Source organism: Anolis sagrei, chromosome 1 (genome assembly GCF_037176765.1).
Source record: "Anolis sagrei isolate rAnoSag1 chromosome 1, rAnoSag1.mat, whole genome shotgun sequence".
NCBI lineage: Eukaryota > Metazoa > Chordata > Lepidosauria > Squamata > Dactyloidae > Anolis > Anolis sagrei.
In genome coordinates this window covers 89,988,309-90,002,718 of record NC_090021.1, presented here as the reverse complement: position 1 = coordinate 90,002,718, position 14,410 = coordinate 89,988,309, and the positions used below count along the sequence as shown (strand labels likewise).

Genomic DNA, 14,410 nt, shown 5'->3' with positions numbered 1-14,410 from the left:
TGTGGACTCAGATAATCCAGTTCAAAGCAGATATTGTGGGTTATCTGCCTTGATATTCTGAATTATATGGCTGTGTGGAAGGCCCCTTAGTTTACTCTGAACTAATTAAACACCTGGTCATCACAACCACCATGTCAGACTACACAGAGAAGCATGTGGACAATTTCAACAGAAAGGGGGAAACCATGAAAATGAACAAAATCTGGCTACCAGTATTCAAAAACTCAAAAATCAGGACAGTAAATAAAGAACAACACTCAGAAAACAAAGCAATTCCAGGCAGGAAACAAACAAACAAATAAATAAATAATCTAAACACAACCCCTGCAAAAGCATGAGGTTTGGGCCAGCTGTGTGGTCTCCATCCCAAGAGGAAGTGGGATTTACAATCCCAAGTCCTCTCAAACGTTTGGCCTGTTTGGAAGGGCTCATGTAAAGGAAGCTTTGGGCCTTAGCCTCTCTGAATATCTTGTTGAGAGACCGACCTATAACTATATATAAAAGTCTTCTTTTAAGCCTGTATGTATATATAAAAGTCAAAGTATGTATATATGTATGTTTATTTGAACCAAAAGGCTGCTACATAGCTTGATGGAACTGGACAAAACCTGGCACATTCACTGAGTGAATGAATGAATGAATGAATGAATGAATGAATGCAACTTTATTTATAGCCCACTCTTTCTCCCCGAAGGGACTCAGAGCAGCTCACAACAAAATACAAAATAGCAAACATTCATTGTCAATGGTAATATGTAAACAAATCAGTAAACAAATCAAGAACAACTCAGGAAATTAAAAACCAATATAAATGAACAATACATAATATGAGTCCATTCTGGTCAGATGACTCAGCCTACTTACTGGGCTGCATCTGGGGATGATGGGACCTGTAGCCCAACAAGAAGGCTGAGCATTAGAACTATCAGGAGGATAGCCACAAGTCACAGTCTAGCTAGATCTGTGGCTGATGAAAGTTGAAGCCAAGGCAAATCATGTGAGACTGATGCAATATGTAGTCAGTTACATTTGTGGCTGATGGGACAATCTGGAACTGATGTGAGTTGCCGACTGACCAGGTCTTACAACCGAACAATGTAATGACATAAGAATGAATGAGGAAGAGCCAGCTGCAGCTGAAAGAGGCCACTAGTGGCTTGCCTTGGAGACCTACTGGAATGTGGTCAGCATTCAGGGACAAACAAGTACTGTTTTGTTTTCTTTGTGTTGAATAAGTTTACTTCTTTCATCAAGTGAGATGGCTGTGTAATGCCTAAAAATAAAACACAGTCCCATAGGACAACTCCCCCCAAAACTAAAGACAATTAAATCACTGTGAGCATGTGAGACAACTAAGTAAATGTGAAAGTGAAATGTATTTTTTTTAAATATTGTAAGGTAGACAGTAGGCATGTGCAATTAATAAAAATGTTTCAAAAGTCATTACAAAATTAGGGAGTACTGGTGTTTTGTTTCTAAAGTGTTTTTAAAGTATAGTTAGTGAAAAAAATGTTACTATAATGAAAATAACAAAATGTCATTACTTTTTTGTTATATTAATTGTGCATCATTACTATAATTGGTGAAATCTCAGGGCTCCCTTCTCCCTCATTTTTACAACTATTGCGGAGAAGCTTGCTACATTGGTAGAACACATTTACCACTGCTAGTCCATCAAGTTTCAGAACATTTAACTTATCCACAGATCTTCAGAGAATTTTTTAACAAACAACATTTTTTTTTTAAAAAAAGGTACAAGAGTTATCTCCTTGAATTTTCCATATAATGACATAAGATAACAGGAGATTATTCCCCCCAACTTTCAGGAATATTCATACATCTACTAATTTTAGAAAGTTTTTTTTATAAAAGTTTTGACATAAACTTAAAACAAAAGCCACACCAGCTATCTTATTGAATGTATCTGATTTGAAAACAAAATGGAATAAATCTGTTGCTTCAGCAAATTAAAACAGATCTGTAAAAAAACAAAAGAGGCAGGTTTGTCCATCCTTATTCATAATTTATCATTGATATCCCAGCAGAACTTGATGGGCAGCTTTTCCATCCGTTTCCTGAAAACACTGTCAAATCTTTCATTCTGTGCAACTGTCATTGTGTTTTTCCAGTCTCCAATAGTACCTGGTCCAGAATTCGGTGAGAAAGGGAAATGAATGAGATGGTTAGTGTCTATTACTGTAACCACGATGGTAGTTCTTATTGTGGAGAACTCATGATGATAGGTATGCCATTATTGTGAAATTATCTGCTGCCCCACATCTGTTTTGATGTTATGATCTTTCTAGGCACTAAAGTTTTTGCATGTGGAAACCAGTTATACAAAATCCATAAAATCCCAACCTGCTTCTGGTGTGGCTCATTTAGTTTCTTCAGACATTATGTCTCACTGAAGGATGCAAAATTAAAGTGTGACCTCCAAATTGATTTTGGTGTGGTTAATTTGGCTCCTCATAGGATGCAGTTGTTTGAATATTGGACTACAACTCTGGAGACTGCTTGGCTATGGAATCTTAACAAGTGACCTTGGGTTAGTCACATACTCTCAGCCCCGGAAAACTTCATTATAAGGTCACTATAAGTCAGAAATGACTTGAAGGTGTACAATAAAAAAAACCAAGAAAAGCCTCAGTATTAGAATTTGCATTTCTTTTCAGGTCAAAAAAGAGAAGAGTAGATTGATGTTTTTAGCAGCCTGCTGGAGTGTCAATTCAATTTGAACAATTTTAGAACTACCCTGCACTTCTGAACCTTTTCTAACCCCCCCCCCCCCAAAAAAAACAACCTGAAGTAGCCTTCATTCTGTTAACTTTTTGGCACCAGCTCCTAGAAAGATCTGGGGCAGCAGATTGACTTCCAGGATCAGTGGAGTTTGCCCTCCTCCCTCTTGCAAATGAACCATATCATTCAGCACAAGAAAGCATGCCCATGACTGGCCATGACTGGAAAATTACATTCTTTCTATGGGTGATTCACATCAGCACTACCACACTTCCTTCATTGGCCACTGACTTACCTTTGCGCAGAAAGCTTCCTTTGCTGAAATCTAGGAGGTCAGAGGATAGGGTAGTATAATTGGCTCTACGATCTGCACTCATTTTGCCAAATGAAGCCATATCCACAACATCATCTATCTCCTCTTCACTTAGTCTCTTTCCTAAGAAGTTGCATATTTTCAATACAGCGCTTCTCAGATCCTAAAATGGGATATGGTTTAGAAATGACACCATGCATCACTGTTACAAATTATGCTGGACAGTAAGAGTTTGATAAAAAATAAAGACACCCCTCAATTTTGTGAGCACTTAGAAAACCTCAGAATCTTGTGATGTTAGTCTGATGTTATATACTTGTCTACTCTTAATGTATTGAGTTAGAATATTTGTGTTTGTGGCTACTTAAACTTATTTAATGTATTGTTTAGGTATCTCAAAAGTTATATTTAACCTTCCTGACCATCAGAATATCCCATGTATTTCCTGCTATGACCCTTGCCACTTCTTGTAGCATACCTGTTAACATTAAGCAATCATTTCAAGAGACACTATTGACATAGGAAAAATCTGCTATATGTCTTCAACAGTGAAGGAAATGTAAATTGTCATTTCTTCAGCAAAATCAGGTGTGGTGAAGGAGACTGGTTTTGAAAGGCCTTAGGTTTTAATCTGTTGTTATTTATTTAATATCCATACGAACTGCATTTATATTGAGCAGCCATACTTGCCTACACTGTTCCCCAACCTTGGACATCCTGGACATCTAGGTTTGCATGGTTTTTAACACCAAGTAGTAAAGTGCTGAGCCTTACCTTCTTCATTTCTTCATACATAAGGAAGAGAATGTTGGTGTTGTCCATCTGAGCAGACCATCCTTCTACGTGGTCTAGCCATAAGTTTCCTATCACTTGTCAGAGACAAAATGGATAGTTGAAAACAGATTTTGGCATCACAGATTGCTGTGCTGCAAAGTTGCAGTGTGGATGTGGTCACAGACAGATGTTTTAATTGATTTAGCTGTATGGAAGAACTGGTTCTTTCATAGAGATGGATCCTTCCATTTGGCAGAGTAGTGAAGATACCTCTTGAAGATTATTCTTGGCATATTTACATGGACATTACAAGTCAAAACAGGTGAGAACCAGCTCTGTGGTGTTTGCATGATGCATACAGCCATCATATTCCCAATGCAGGTCACAGCCAATTAATGCAGTTGTGCCCTTTATTAGGCAAAGTCGGGGAGTGCTCTGGAACTTCCTAGAAGCTACAGAGAAGCCCTGCACTTTGTAGTATATATGCATGATGTGTCCCTTTCTGATTTGGAATTGATCCCACAGTTCACATAGGCTAGTGTTGTCGTCAGTCACCAAAATGGATGACCACCAAGTTCCAGAAGACTTGTGGCTGTCACTTGACAATGTTGATGATGTAAACAAAGGTGTCTGCATGGCTCCACAAACAGAGAGTGGATAGAATGGGAGAAATCTTATTTGGAACTGCTCCTGCTGTTCACATGGGGTAGTGCTGCCATGCCATGTTATTGTTCATTATTGAAGCTGTGGCCTCTCAGTTCCAGAAGGATAGTGGCCATCACTCATCACCTTTGGCAATGGAAGCGAAATGACTTGTAGATGGAAGGGGATTGGAGAAGGGAAGAAGAGGGGAGGGGGATTGTTTTCATCACCAAGCATGACAAATTATGGTCACAAGATTTCTGAATCTCAGATGCCACTGATACGGTGGCAAACAATAGCAAAGATAAGGGTTACTGTCCAGCAGGATCAAACCAGTTTCAGCTGCACTTAACAGTTTCTGCCATTGAGGTGGTCTGACAGCAGAGAAGTAGATGGCAGAAACAGAAGAACGGCCTGCCTCAGGAGAGCATGCTTGCTCCATCCATGTTCAACATCTACACAAATGACCAGCCACTGCCAGAAGGGACAGAGAGTTTCATCTATGCTGATGATCGTGCCATTACTGCTCAACCAGGGAGCTTTGAGATGGTAGAACAGAAGCTCTCCGAAGCTCTAGGTGCTCTTACTGCCTATTACAGGGAAAACCAGGTGATCCCCAACCCATCTAAAACACAGACATGTGCTTTTCACCTTAAGAACAGACAAGCATCCCGAGCTCTGAGGATCACCTGGAAAGGAATCCCACTGGAGCATTGTTGTTGTTCATTCGTTCAGTCGTCTCCGACTCTTCGTGACCTCATGGACCAGCCCACGCCAGAGCTCCCTGTCGGCCGTCACCACCCCCAGCTCCCTCAAGGTCAGTCCAGTCACTTCAAGGATGCCATCCATCCATCTTGCCCTTGGTCGGCCCCTTTTCCTTTTGCCTTCCACTTTCCCCAGCATAATTGTCTTCTCTAGGCTTTCCTGTCTCCTCATGATGTGGCCAAAGTACTTCAACTTTGTCTAGTATCTTTCCCTCCAGTGAGCAGTCGGGCTTTATTTCCTGGAGGATGGACTGGTTGGATCTTCTCGCAGTCCAAGGCACTCTCAGAACTTTCCTCCAACACCACAGCTCAAAAGCATCGATCTTCCTTCGCTCAGCCTTCCCTAAGGTCCAGCTCTCACATCCGTAGGTTACTACAGGGAATACCATGGCTTTGACTAGGCGGATCTTTATTGCCAGTCTGATGTCTCTACTCTTTATTATTTTATCGAGATTGGACATTGCTTTCCTCCCAAGAAGTAAGCGTCTTCTGATTTCCTGGCCACAGTCTGCATCTGCAGTAATCTTTGCACCTAGAAATACAAAGTCTGTCACGGCCTCCACGGTTTCTCCCTCTATTTTCCAGTTGTCAATCATTCTTGTTGCCATAATCTTGGTTTTTTGACATTTAGCTGCAACCCGGCTTTTGCGCTTTCTTCTTTCACCTTGATTAGAAGGCTCCTCAGCTCCTCCTCGCTTTCGGCCATCAGAGTGGTGTCATCTGCATATCTGAGGTTGTTAATGTTTCTTCCAGCAATTTTCACCCCAGCTTTGGATTCATCCAGCGCCGCACATCGCATGATGTGTTCTGCATACAAGTTAAAAAGGTTGGGTAGAGGATGCAGCCTTGCCGTACGCCTTTCCCAATCTTGAACCAGTCTGTTGTTCCGTGGTCAGTTCTTACTGTTGCTACTTGGTCCTTGTACAGATTCCTCAGGAGAGAGACAAGGTGGCTTGGGATGCCCATCCCACTAAGAACTTGCCACAATTTATTATGAGCATTGCAACGCACCCAAATACCTGGGAGTCACTCTGGACCGTGCTCTTACCTACAAGAAGTACTGCCTGAACATCAAGGAAAAAGTGGGTGCTAGAAACAATATCATACGAAAGCTGACTGGCACAACCTGGGGATCACAACCAGACACAGTGAAGACATCTGCCCTTGCGATATGCTACTCTGCTTCTGAGTACGCATGCCCAGTGTGGAACACATCTCACCACACTAAAATAGTAGATGTGGCTCTTAATGAGACATGCCACATTATCACGGGGTGTCTGCGCCCTACACTACTGGAGAAATTACACTGCTTAGCTGGCATTGCACCACCTGACACCCTCCGGGAAGTTGCAGCCAATAGTGAAAGGACCAAGGCAGAGACATCTCCAGCTCATCCCTTGTTTGGGTATCAGCCAGCATGTCAACGACTTAAATCTAGAAATAGTTTTCTAAGATCTACAGAGACACTCACTGGAACACTTCAGCAAGCAAGAGTCCAAAAGTGGCAGGTTCAAACCCAGAACCTCAACCAATGGCTGATACCAAATGAGAGACTCCCCCCTGGGCACACAGAAGACTGGGCAACTTGGAAGGCACTGAACAGACTGCGCTCTGGCACCATGAGATGCAGAGCCAATCTTAAGAAATGGGGCCACAAAGTGGAATCCACGATATGCGAGCATGGAGAAGAGCAAACCACTGACCACCTGCTGCAATGCACCCTGGGCCCTGCCACATGCACAATGGAGAAACTTCTTACAGCAACACCAGAAGCACTCCAAGTGGCCAGTTACTGGTCACAGGACATTTAATCAACTTCCAAACTCGCAAATTTTGTATTTTGTCTATTTGTTTGTTTTGTTCTGTTAGAAATGTAATACAATTGACTGGTTGCCCTGACACGACAAATAAATACTTTTAAATTTTAATTGCCTTGAACAGGCAGGATTACTTTTAATATAAATGTGTTAGGGTGACAATTTTTATGCTTATATTTTGTTTGTTAATCTTATGGTTATGTTGTTTTTACTCTGTATGTTTTGTGATGTTACTTGGTGAACCACTCTGAGTCCCCTTGAGGAGATGGAGCGGTATATAAATAAAGTTTTTATTATTATTATTATTATTATTATAAAATATTTCTAAGTACTATTATGCTGCTACTTGGGATGTAAATATTTGCCAATGCACAGGTACAGAGATGTGCAGTGCTTTTCATTTAAACATAATAAAGGAGACCAGGGAATTTGGTTAACTGATAAATAATGAACTGGAAACATAGTGTTGAATAGTCAAAACATTTCTGTGTACACTATACTCAATTGCACCTATTATGTGAGTCAGCTTCCAGTTCACTTTAGGGTAGAAATCACACTGAACCAGAAAGATCTGTGAATAGCCTTATTCTATCTCCAGGACTGCATGCAGACATGGTCAGTTGCTTAGGAACTGTATATTATTCCCATAGCTATCCTTCTTTCTTATGTGAATTTCCATATTAAATAAGTCAAACTTAGATTTTTCTTCTGCCTAATATATTGCCCACTACTTGTTGTCTGTGTTCAAAATATGTAGCCTTATGAAATTATATCTCAGCCAAAATTTCAATTTTTGGTCAATCACAAACAGTAAAACAGGCAAAATATATTCCTATTTTAATTCTACTAAAGCTTACCTTTACCAGCCAAAAACCTCTCCATAATAACTTCAAAGTCTTCCACTTCTTCCAATTTTTGAGAAACTTTGGAAAAATGATAATAGGAAACCAATACATCCTTTGGGTTTCTGGCCACGTAAATAATCTGCAGAAGCAATGATATTAAAAAATATTTTGAGGCAAAATGTTCTGCTTACCCAAACACTGTTCCTAGTAATCAGACTTTCTCTTAAATAATGTTTTTCTGCTAGTGTCATCTGGTTTCCAGTTAATTTTACTCATCTTTAATGTAATGAATCATAGTCCTAGCAATCTTGGTAGCTCTTTAATTTTTTTGCATGCATGACTTTACTTTATGCATGTGATAAAGAGCCCAGTCAATTACAAAAGCCTTTGAGCTGCCGAAAAAGAGGAATGTAGATGGAGCAGAATGATTGGGAAGTTTATTATCCCAGATTTTTGCCTCCAACATAAAGTAAAGCAAGTGAGGAATTTCTTTTCTTTTCTTTTGTTGTGCTTTTAAAGACTGGTTGCTCAAGAGGAAAAGGACCCTGTATAATGTGAATTCCTTGGCTGGCCTGCCCAACTGGATGCATGCTAGGGAGTGTATGCAGCACCCTGGTTTGCCACCTTCTTGGCAGATGCTTTCAGAATGTCATGGGAGCAGGATGATCAGGTAGACATTGAGAGTCCAGCTGCATATTCATGGAGGCAGTGCAGGACAAGAAGTTGGCAGAAAGGCATCACCAGCTGGGAAAAGTACATTTGCCACAGAACTACTGTCAACTCATTTTAAAAACCCTGGACAGATCTGGCACTAGCAGAAGAAGAGCATCACTAATAGTGAGCTATCTTGACCATTGGATTTTATAGTAGGGAATCCAGTAGCATGGCTGTCTTGGAAGTGCTGTAGCAAAACTGGAGAGGGTAGACTTGCAGGAGTCACAGTCAGCATTAGCAGTCATGTCAAATGACGTGGGATTTTTAGACAGTGACACAATAAGCAGCTGGATGTCCATCAGCTAAGAGTCCCAGAATGATTTACAAAAGGGAAATGGGGGCTAGGATGATCACAATGATCCAGTTATTAATTTAGACAGGAAAATGAGGGAGAAAGTCTTGGATGATTATTACATGGCCATATTCTCATCTCTTAGGACAGATGTCAAGAAAGGCTGTATGTCCAAAGTGGACAAAAAGAAAAAGGACGATCAAAAAGGGGGAGTCTGTTGAACAATCCAGGAATTGGCTGGTAGAGAAAAATATTTATGGGCATGTTTCAGATGGGCTATCTTGTTGTGTCACTGTCTCCTCCCCTGTTAGGGCAACAAATTAAAGGAATGAAATGACAGAAGTATTAGCCCTTACCTTTCCTCTTCCATTTTTTAATCCCTTTGGCAGTAAGCAATAGGGCAGATGGCTGGCAAAGAGACGAGGTGATGGGCGCTTAACATAATCTACATTGCGGATGTTGTACTCCAGCCATGGAACTCTGTCTAACAGGTCCATGTCTTCAGTTCCATTTCGATGGCCTTCATGATAAATCAAGCTCAAAATATTCTGAGTCCATATGGTTCCTGTGTGAATATAAATGATCTGGTACAATTCATTCATGACATTAATTTACCTTTTACTTTCAATGTAACATATGATAAAATATCATGTCAGTTTTTCAGTGAATGTATTGTAGGCCTTGTCTACACCGGCCATAAAATCCAAAGTGAATTAGAAGTCACTCCTGGATGTTCAGCTGACGTCCAGGGACTTCCAGTCCTTAATATTGGGGGGGGGGGGCAGAACCACTTAAGCCTTGTATTCAGTAAAGTTGGAAAATGCCTTGGAATTTTTGCCAAAACTCTGAAGTACTCCCACATTGAGGGCATAGTTTGGACAGCAGAACTGCTCTAATGTGAGCTATTCTCATTAGCTATCTACATGGGTCACTACAATCTATATTTGGCAGGACTACGGAAATGAAATAGATTGGGACCATGTCATGCTCTTCACCACAGCACATGGCCAAAGAGCCCCAGAGAGCTTCTGACTGTTGCAGGGCACCTTTGCTGACATCACCAAAGGTGCCTGCATGACAGGGAGAGGAAAAAAAGTGCTTTTCAGCTATGCATCACCTAAAGTTTTTTTTTTCTTCTAAATGCAACAGCACAGAGGCATCTTGATAAATACTTTCTGTATTTCTACCTATGAAAAAGGTGAGTAGCCTTGTCCAGGATAGAAACAGTCTTGCTCTCGAGGGACATTACTATTTCTGTTCCTAATGGAGTTCGTATTTTCTTTCCTCGATTTTACAACTCTTATTCCAGAATCCACATAGTAAACGAGGGTAGTGATGCATGCCTACAAAAATTTCACATCTTAATTCACAGAAAAACTTTGTTGAAATACAGGTCTGTGACTATTGTTTTTTCTCCCTCCTTCTTATCTCTTATTTTAACACCTTTGCCTGATGAAGAAGCCAATGGAACTTGAAAAGTTTGCATGAAGTATTTTGGGAATTTTTGGTTGGCTCAATAAAGATATCACTTTTTGTGGATTTTAGCTGCTGTTGTATTTTGGTGCTGCCTGGCCAACAAGGCAACCTGTCAATATGTTTTCAGGAAATTTAGGGCTTGGGATGTTCCTTTTGAACACTCCTTGGTTGTCATGATCATTCTAGGACCTCAAACACAAGGAGCATGATATAAAGTAACTTCCATTGTATCTATTTCTTCAAAGCACCCAATTAATTTATTTTAAATTATCTTAAAAATTCCTAACACTGTAAGCCCTTGGATGATGTTTCTCCTTATTTTATGCCATCATGGGACTTACGTATATTTTGTTCATTACAAAATGGATTATAAATTGTTTGGATAGCCTGAGGAAAGTTAAACCTTTGTTGTCCACAATCAATGTCAACTGAAACTGTATAATCTAACTTGTGCAAAAGAAATATAAGTAACTGTAGCTAGATAAATTAAGGGAGAATTTTTAAAAATGCCTTTCCTAATAGCTCATTTTGGGAAAGAGCCCGAGTAACAGAAAATTAAGAAGTTCTGATCTTACTATATAAATACTAGACTTTGAGATCTTCCTGTTCCTGGTTACTGATGAGTTAACTGGTAAAGATGTGGAAGGACAGGGGTTTATTGATTTCAATATTAGAATAATTTTAGAAGATGAGAATGTGGGTACAAACTAAAAATTATGGATACAAACTGACATTTTCAAATAAATTTTAAAACATTTTTTCTTTGGTGACTATCAGCAACACTCAGTTTACTCTCCATACTTCTAAATATGTCTAGTGTCCTCTTGTAATTTCTTCAGACATATCTTTCGGTGTACCTTCATGTTCTTTTTATGCTTCTTTAACCTTTTTCTACCAGATTTTGATTAGTTGTATTCGTAGTATTCTCCTCCAATGATAAGAAATGTATATAAATGGAGGACCCAGTAAAAGCATCTCCATAAAATGACATTATTTCACACACACTCGAAGACCTTTTTTCCATTAGATTTTCCCTCTGTCTTCTTCTTCACAATGCCCATCTCTTTAACTTCAAAATGTGAATTCATGAATTACAAACCTCATCTGATGGGGGTGAATTCGGTAGTACGTGCCAATTCACTTTCCCTTTTATGACAGAGCCTGCTGGCTCCCAAAACATGACACATTGCAACTTCTGGTGGGGCTCCATCTTAAAGGGGAAGGGAAACTGGTGCATGGTGTCACTGCAGCAACATGAGAGGCTTTCTGTGTTGCCTTGGATCAACAGGGGGAGCCGAGTGGCGGATGCTTCCCCCCCCCCCCCATGGAATGGGGAGTGGGTGATGCAGGGCATGGTGCCCTCAGACAGGCACCGCTGGAATTGACATGATCTATGGCAATTCCAGCGACAATTCCAGCAGCATGTGTAAATTAAAACACTCTGTCCAGATTTCAAATGAAATCATGAAAAATGTCATATTTGATATGCAAAATATTTCCAGTCCTACCTGATTTTGGAAAAGTGACCAGAAATACATCACTGTCCCGGATTTCAAAATTCTCCAGTGAATCAATGTATTCAGGTGTAGTCATGTCTTGGACAAAATAGCATTCCCTGTGTTTGAACATGTATTTATCTGATGGCTCCATTTCTAGTGCAGCTAACAGGACAATACAAAATACAAAAAATATTATTTCAACTAAATGGGTAGAATGAGAAACAACAAAGTAATATCAGAAAATTGATTTTTTTAAAAATTCTAAATCTTCATGAAATTCAGTCAGTTTTCCATTCTTCAGAAATCAAAAACACCAGAAGAGAGAGAACGAGAGGACATGTCCAGCTCAGGATACATTAAGGCTTTTGAATTTCTCCAAACATTGCAAAGTTATAACACTTACTGACTCCTTACTAATAGATTTGTACTTATAGTAGATTGGACTTTATCACACAGAGGAGGAAAACTGGCAAAGTAGTTGCCTATCCCATGACGTCATACAGTAAGTGTTGCCAGTCTATCATCTTCTCATGAGAAACATTTCAGGAGCTCTTCATACAGCTATAGCATCACAATCACACAATGGCAGCAGTTGTGCAAAGCCATTGGCCTCCATGATATGTCACTACTCTCTGGTGTTGTGGGAACAGCATGGAAGAGCAGAAGGCATTCAGTCTTGCTCTAAAAGTAGCCTCCCAAAAGTTATTCTGGACAATTTTGAATTTTATTTTAAGCTAAACATTTTAGGATATGACCTAATTATTGCAAGGTTTAGATCTTATCTAAATAAATAGATATGTCTGACAGCTAGTCACAACTATAGGAGGTCATTCAATTGTTTAGTAAGCACCATTGATTCAATGAGTCTACTCTTGACCAGAGTAACAATTTGATTTAAGCCACAAAAATTTAATAATTCTTGACAATACAAACAATGTGCCATTATGCCTGGCAAATAATCACTTCTCATGAATGTTCTATCTGCCACCTACAAGGTAGGGAACAGAAAACACCACATGGGAGAAAATTTCATTTGTGGAGTTTTCCAAATCCTATAAAATGTGAGTTACAAGAAGAATAGTTTGTTTCCTTCCAGACAGTAAATTCCATAATTACTCACCATTCTGGCTGATGTTCTGGGCATAAAAGTGCAAAGTCTGGGTATAAAAGTCCTTCCTCAACTTAAAAAAATAGCTGTTCATGCTAAGGCTCTTCATATAGCCCATTACACATATCTTTACATTGCATGTATGTATAGGCACATTCAAATATATGTGGAACTCCTCAGAACTGTTTTTTTTCCCGATTTGTACCCAGCCACAAATATCCTCTTAAATCTAAGTACTATTATTCAAATATTCAGCCTTCATAGAATGAACAGATATGTTTTTGTATTAAATGAATAGAAATTGCTTACTTTTGTAAGCATGTATGGTACAGTTCCAGAAAGTTCCTAAGGAGAAGAAGCTATATTTAAACAACACTTACCTCCTGAGATTTGTTCGTTAAAGTCAGCAAAGGATCTTATCCTGTTTGGATTATTTCAATTATCAAGGCTGCTATTAAATAGTATATTCCTAATGAGTGTAAATTATTATATTTAAATGGAGGGTTGAACCTTGGTAAATCATTACATAGGCTGTTCCATCATTACATAAACTGCAATACACAAACACTGGAGTTCCTCTTCCCTTCCAAGAATGAACACAGGAGTAAGAGGAGTCAGGGTTATATAATTCAGGTCAAATCGAATGCTCAGTCAGTAAATTGGACATGTGTCCAGTTTAAGGCATATTTTTGTAAGAATTGTACAAGTTTCACCCTTCATTCCTAGATCTGAATATGCTAAATGACAGATTTCTAAATCAAAAGAAATAGGAAAAGGGAAGATAATCACTAGTAATTTTTTACACTAGATATCTTCCCTTCACCTAATTCTTTAGGAGTCAGAAGTAGGTTAATATTCATTCCTTTTACCTGTGAAGAAAAAAATATTTAACATTTAATAACAAAATGTGTTCTTTTGGAGCAGTAGCATCACTAAGGGTGCTTCCAGATAGGACTAAAAAAAACTCACTTTGGCATGGGTTAGAGTCCCCACTGCCCTTCCCCCAAGTGGGGAGGGGGTGGCTATATGCCATCCCAATTAATATCGGGATAGCATGTAGCCATCCAAAGCTCCCCAATTTCCCCTTAAAAGTTAAGTAAAGGGTACCTTACAATCATAAGGTCCCTCCTCGCATCTTCCTGGCATGAGGAAATGACATGTGATTTTCCTCCTCCACACTGAACACCTAGGTTATGCACAGAGCTGCTTCTGGGTTATCCTAGCTTTTCCTATTAGTTTCCTGCATGACTTTGGCTGGCAGTATTTCCATTCCTCTCCAGCAAATCCATGTCCCAACAGCCAGTAGTAAGTTTTTCTGCCATAAACTGTACATAAGTTATCAGCATACACCCAATGAGGAACCAACATGTATAACCCGACAACATCATCCTGTTATTCCCTGGCACAAGTACACCATGGTACCTGTC

The 14,410-nt window shown here is 39.6% G+C and overlaps 1 protein-coding gene across 1 annotated transcript; it reads right to left on the bottom strand.

Moving 5' to 3' along the window:
- Window positions 1-649: 649 nt before the first annotated feature.
- LOC132760897 (amine sulfotransferase-like) lies at window positions 650-13,471 on the bottom strand. The gene is made up of 7 exons (XM_060753214.2): window positions 13,364-13,471; window positions 11,885-12,037; window positions 9,257-9,465; window positions 7,907-8,033; window positions 3,827-3,921; window positions 3,035-3,215; window positions 650-2,142 (listed from the first exon to the last, which is right to left on the bottom strand). Exons 2-7 carry the CDS (start codon window positions 12,024-12,026, stop codon window positions 2,018-2,020), a joined length of 879 nt encoding a protein of 292 aa, XP_060609197.2. The 5' UTR covers window positions 12,027-12,037; window positions 13,364-13,471; the 3' UTR covers window positions 650-2,017.
- Between the last annotated feature and the right edge of the window lie 939 nt (window positions 13,472-14,410).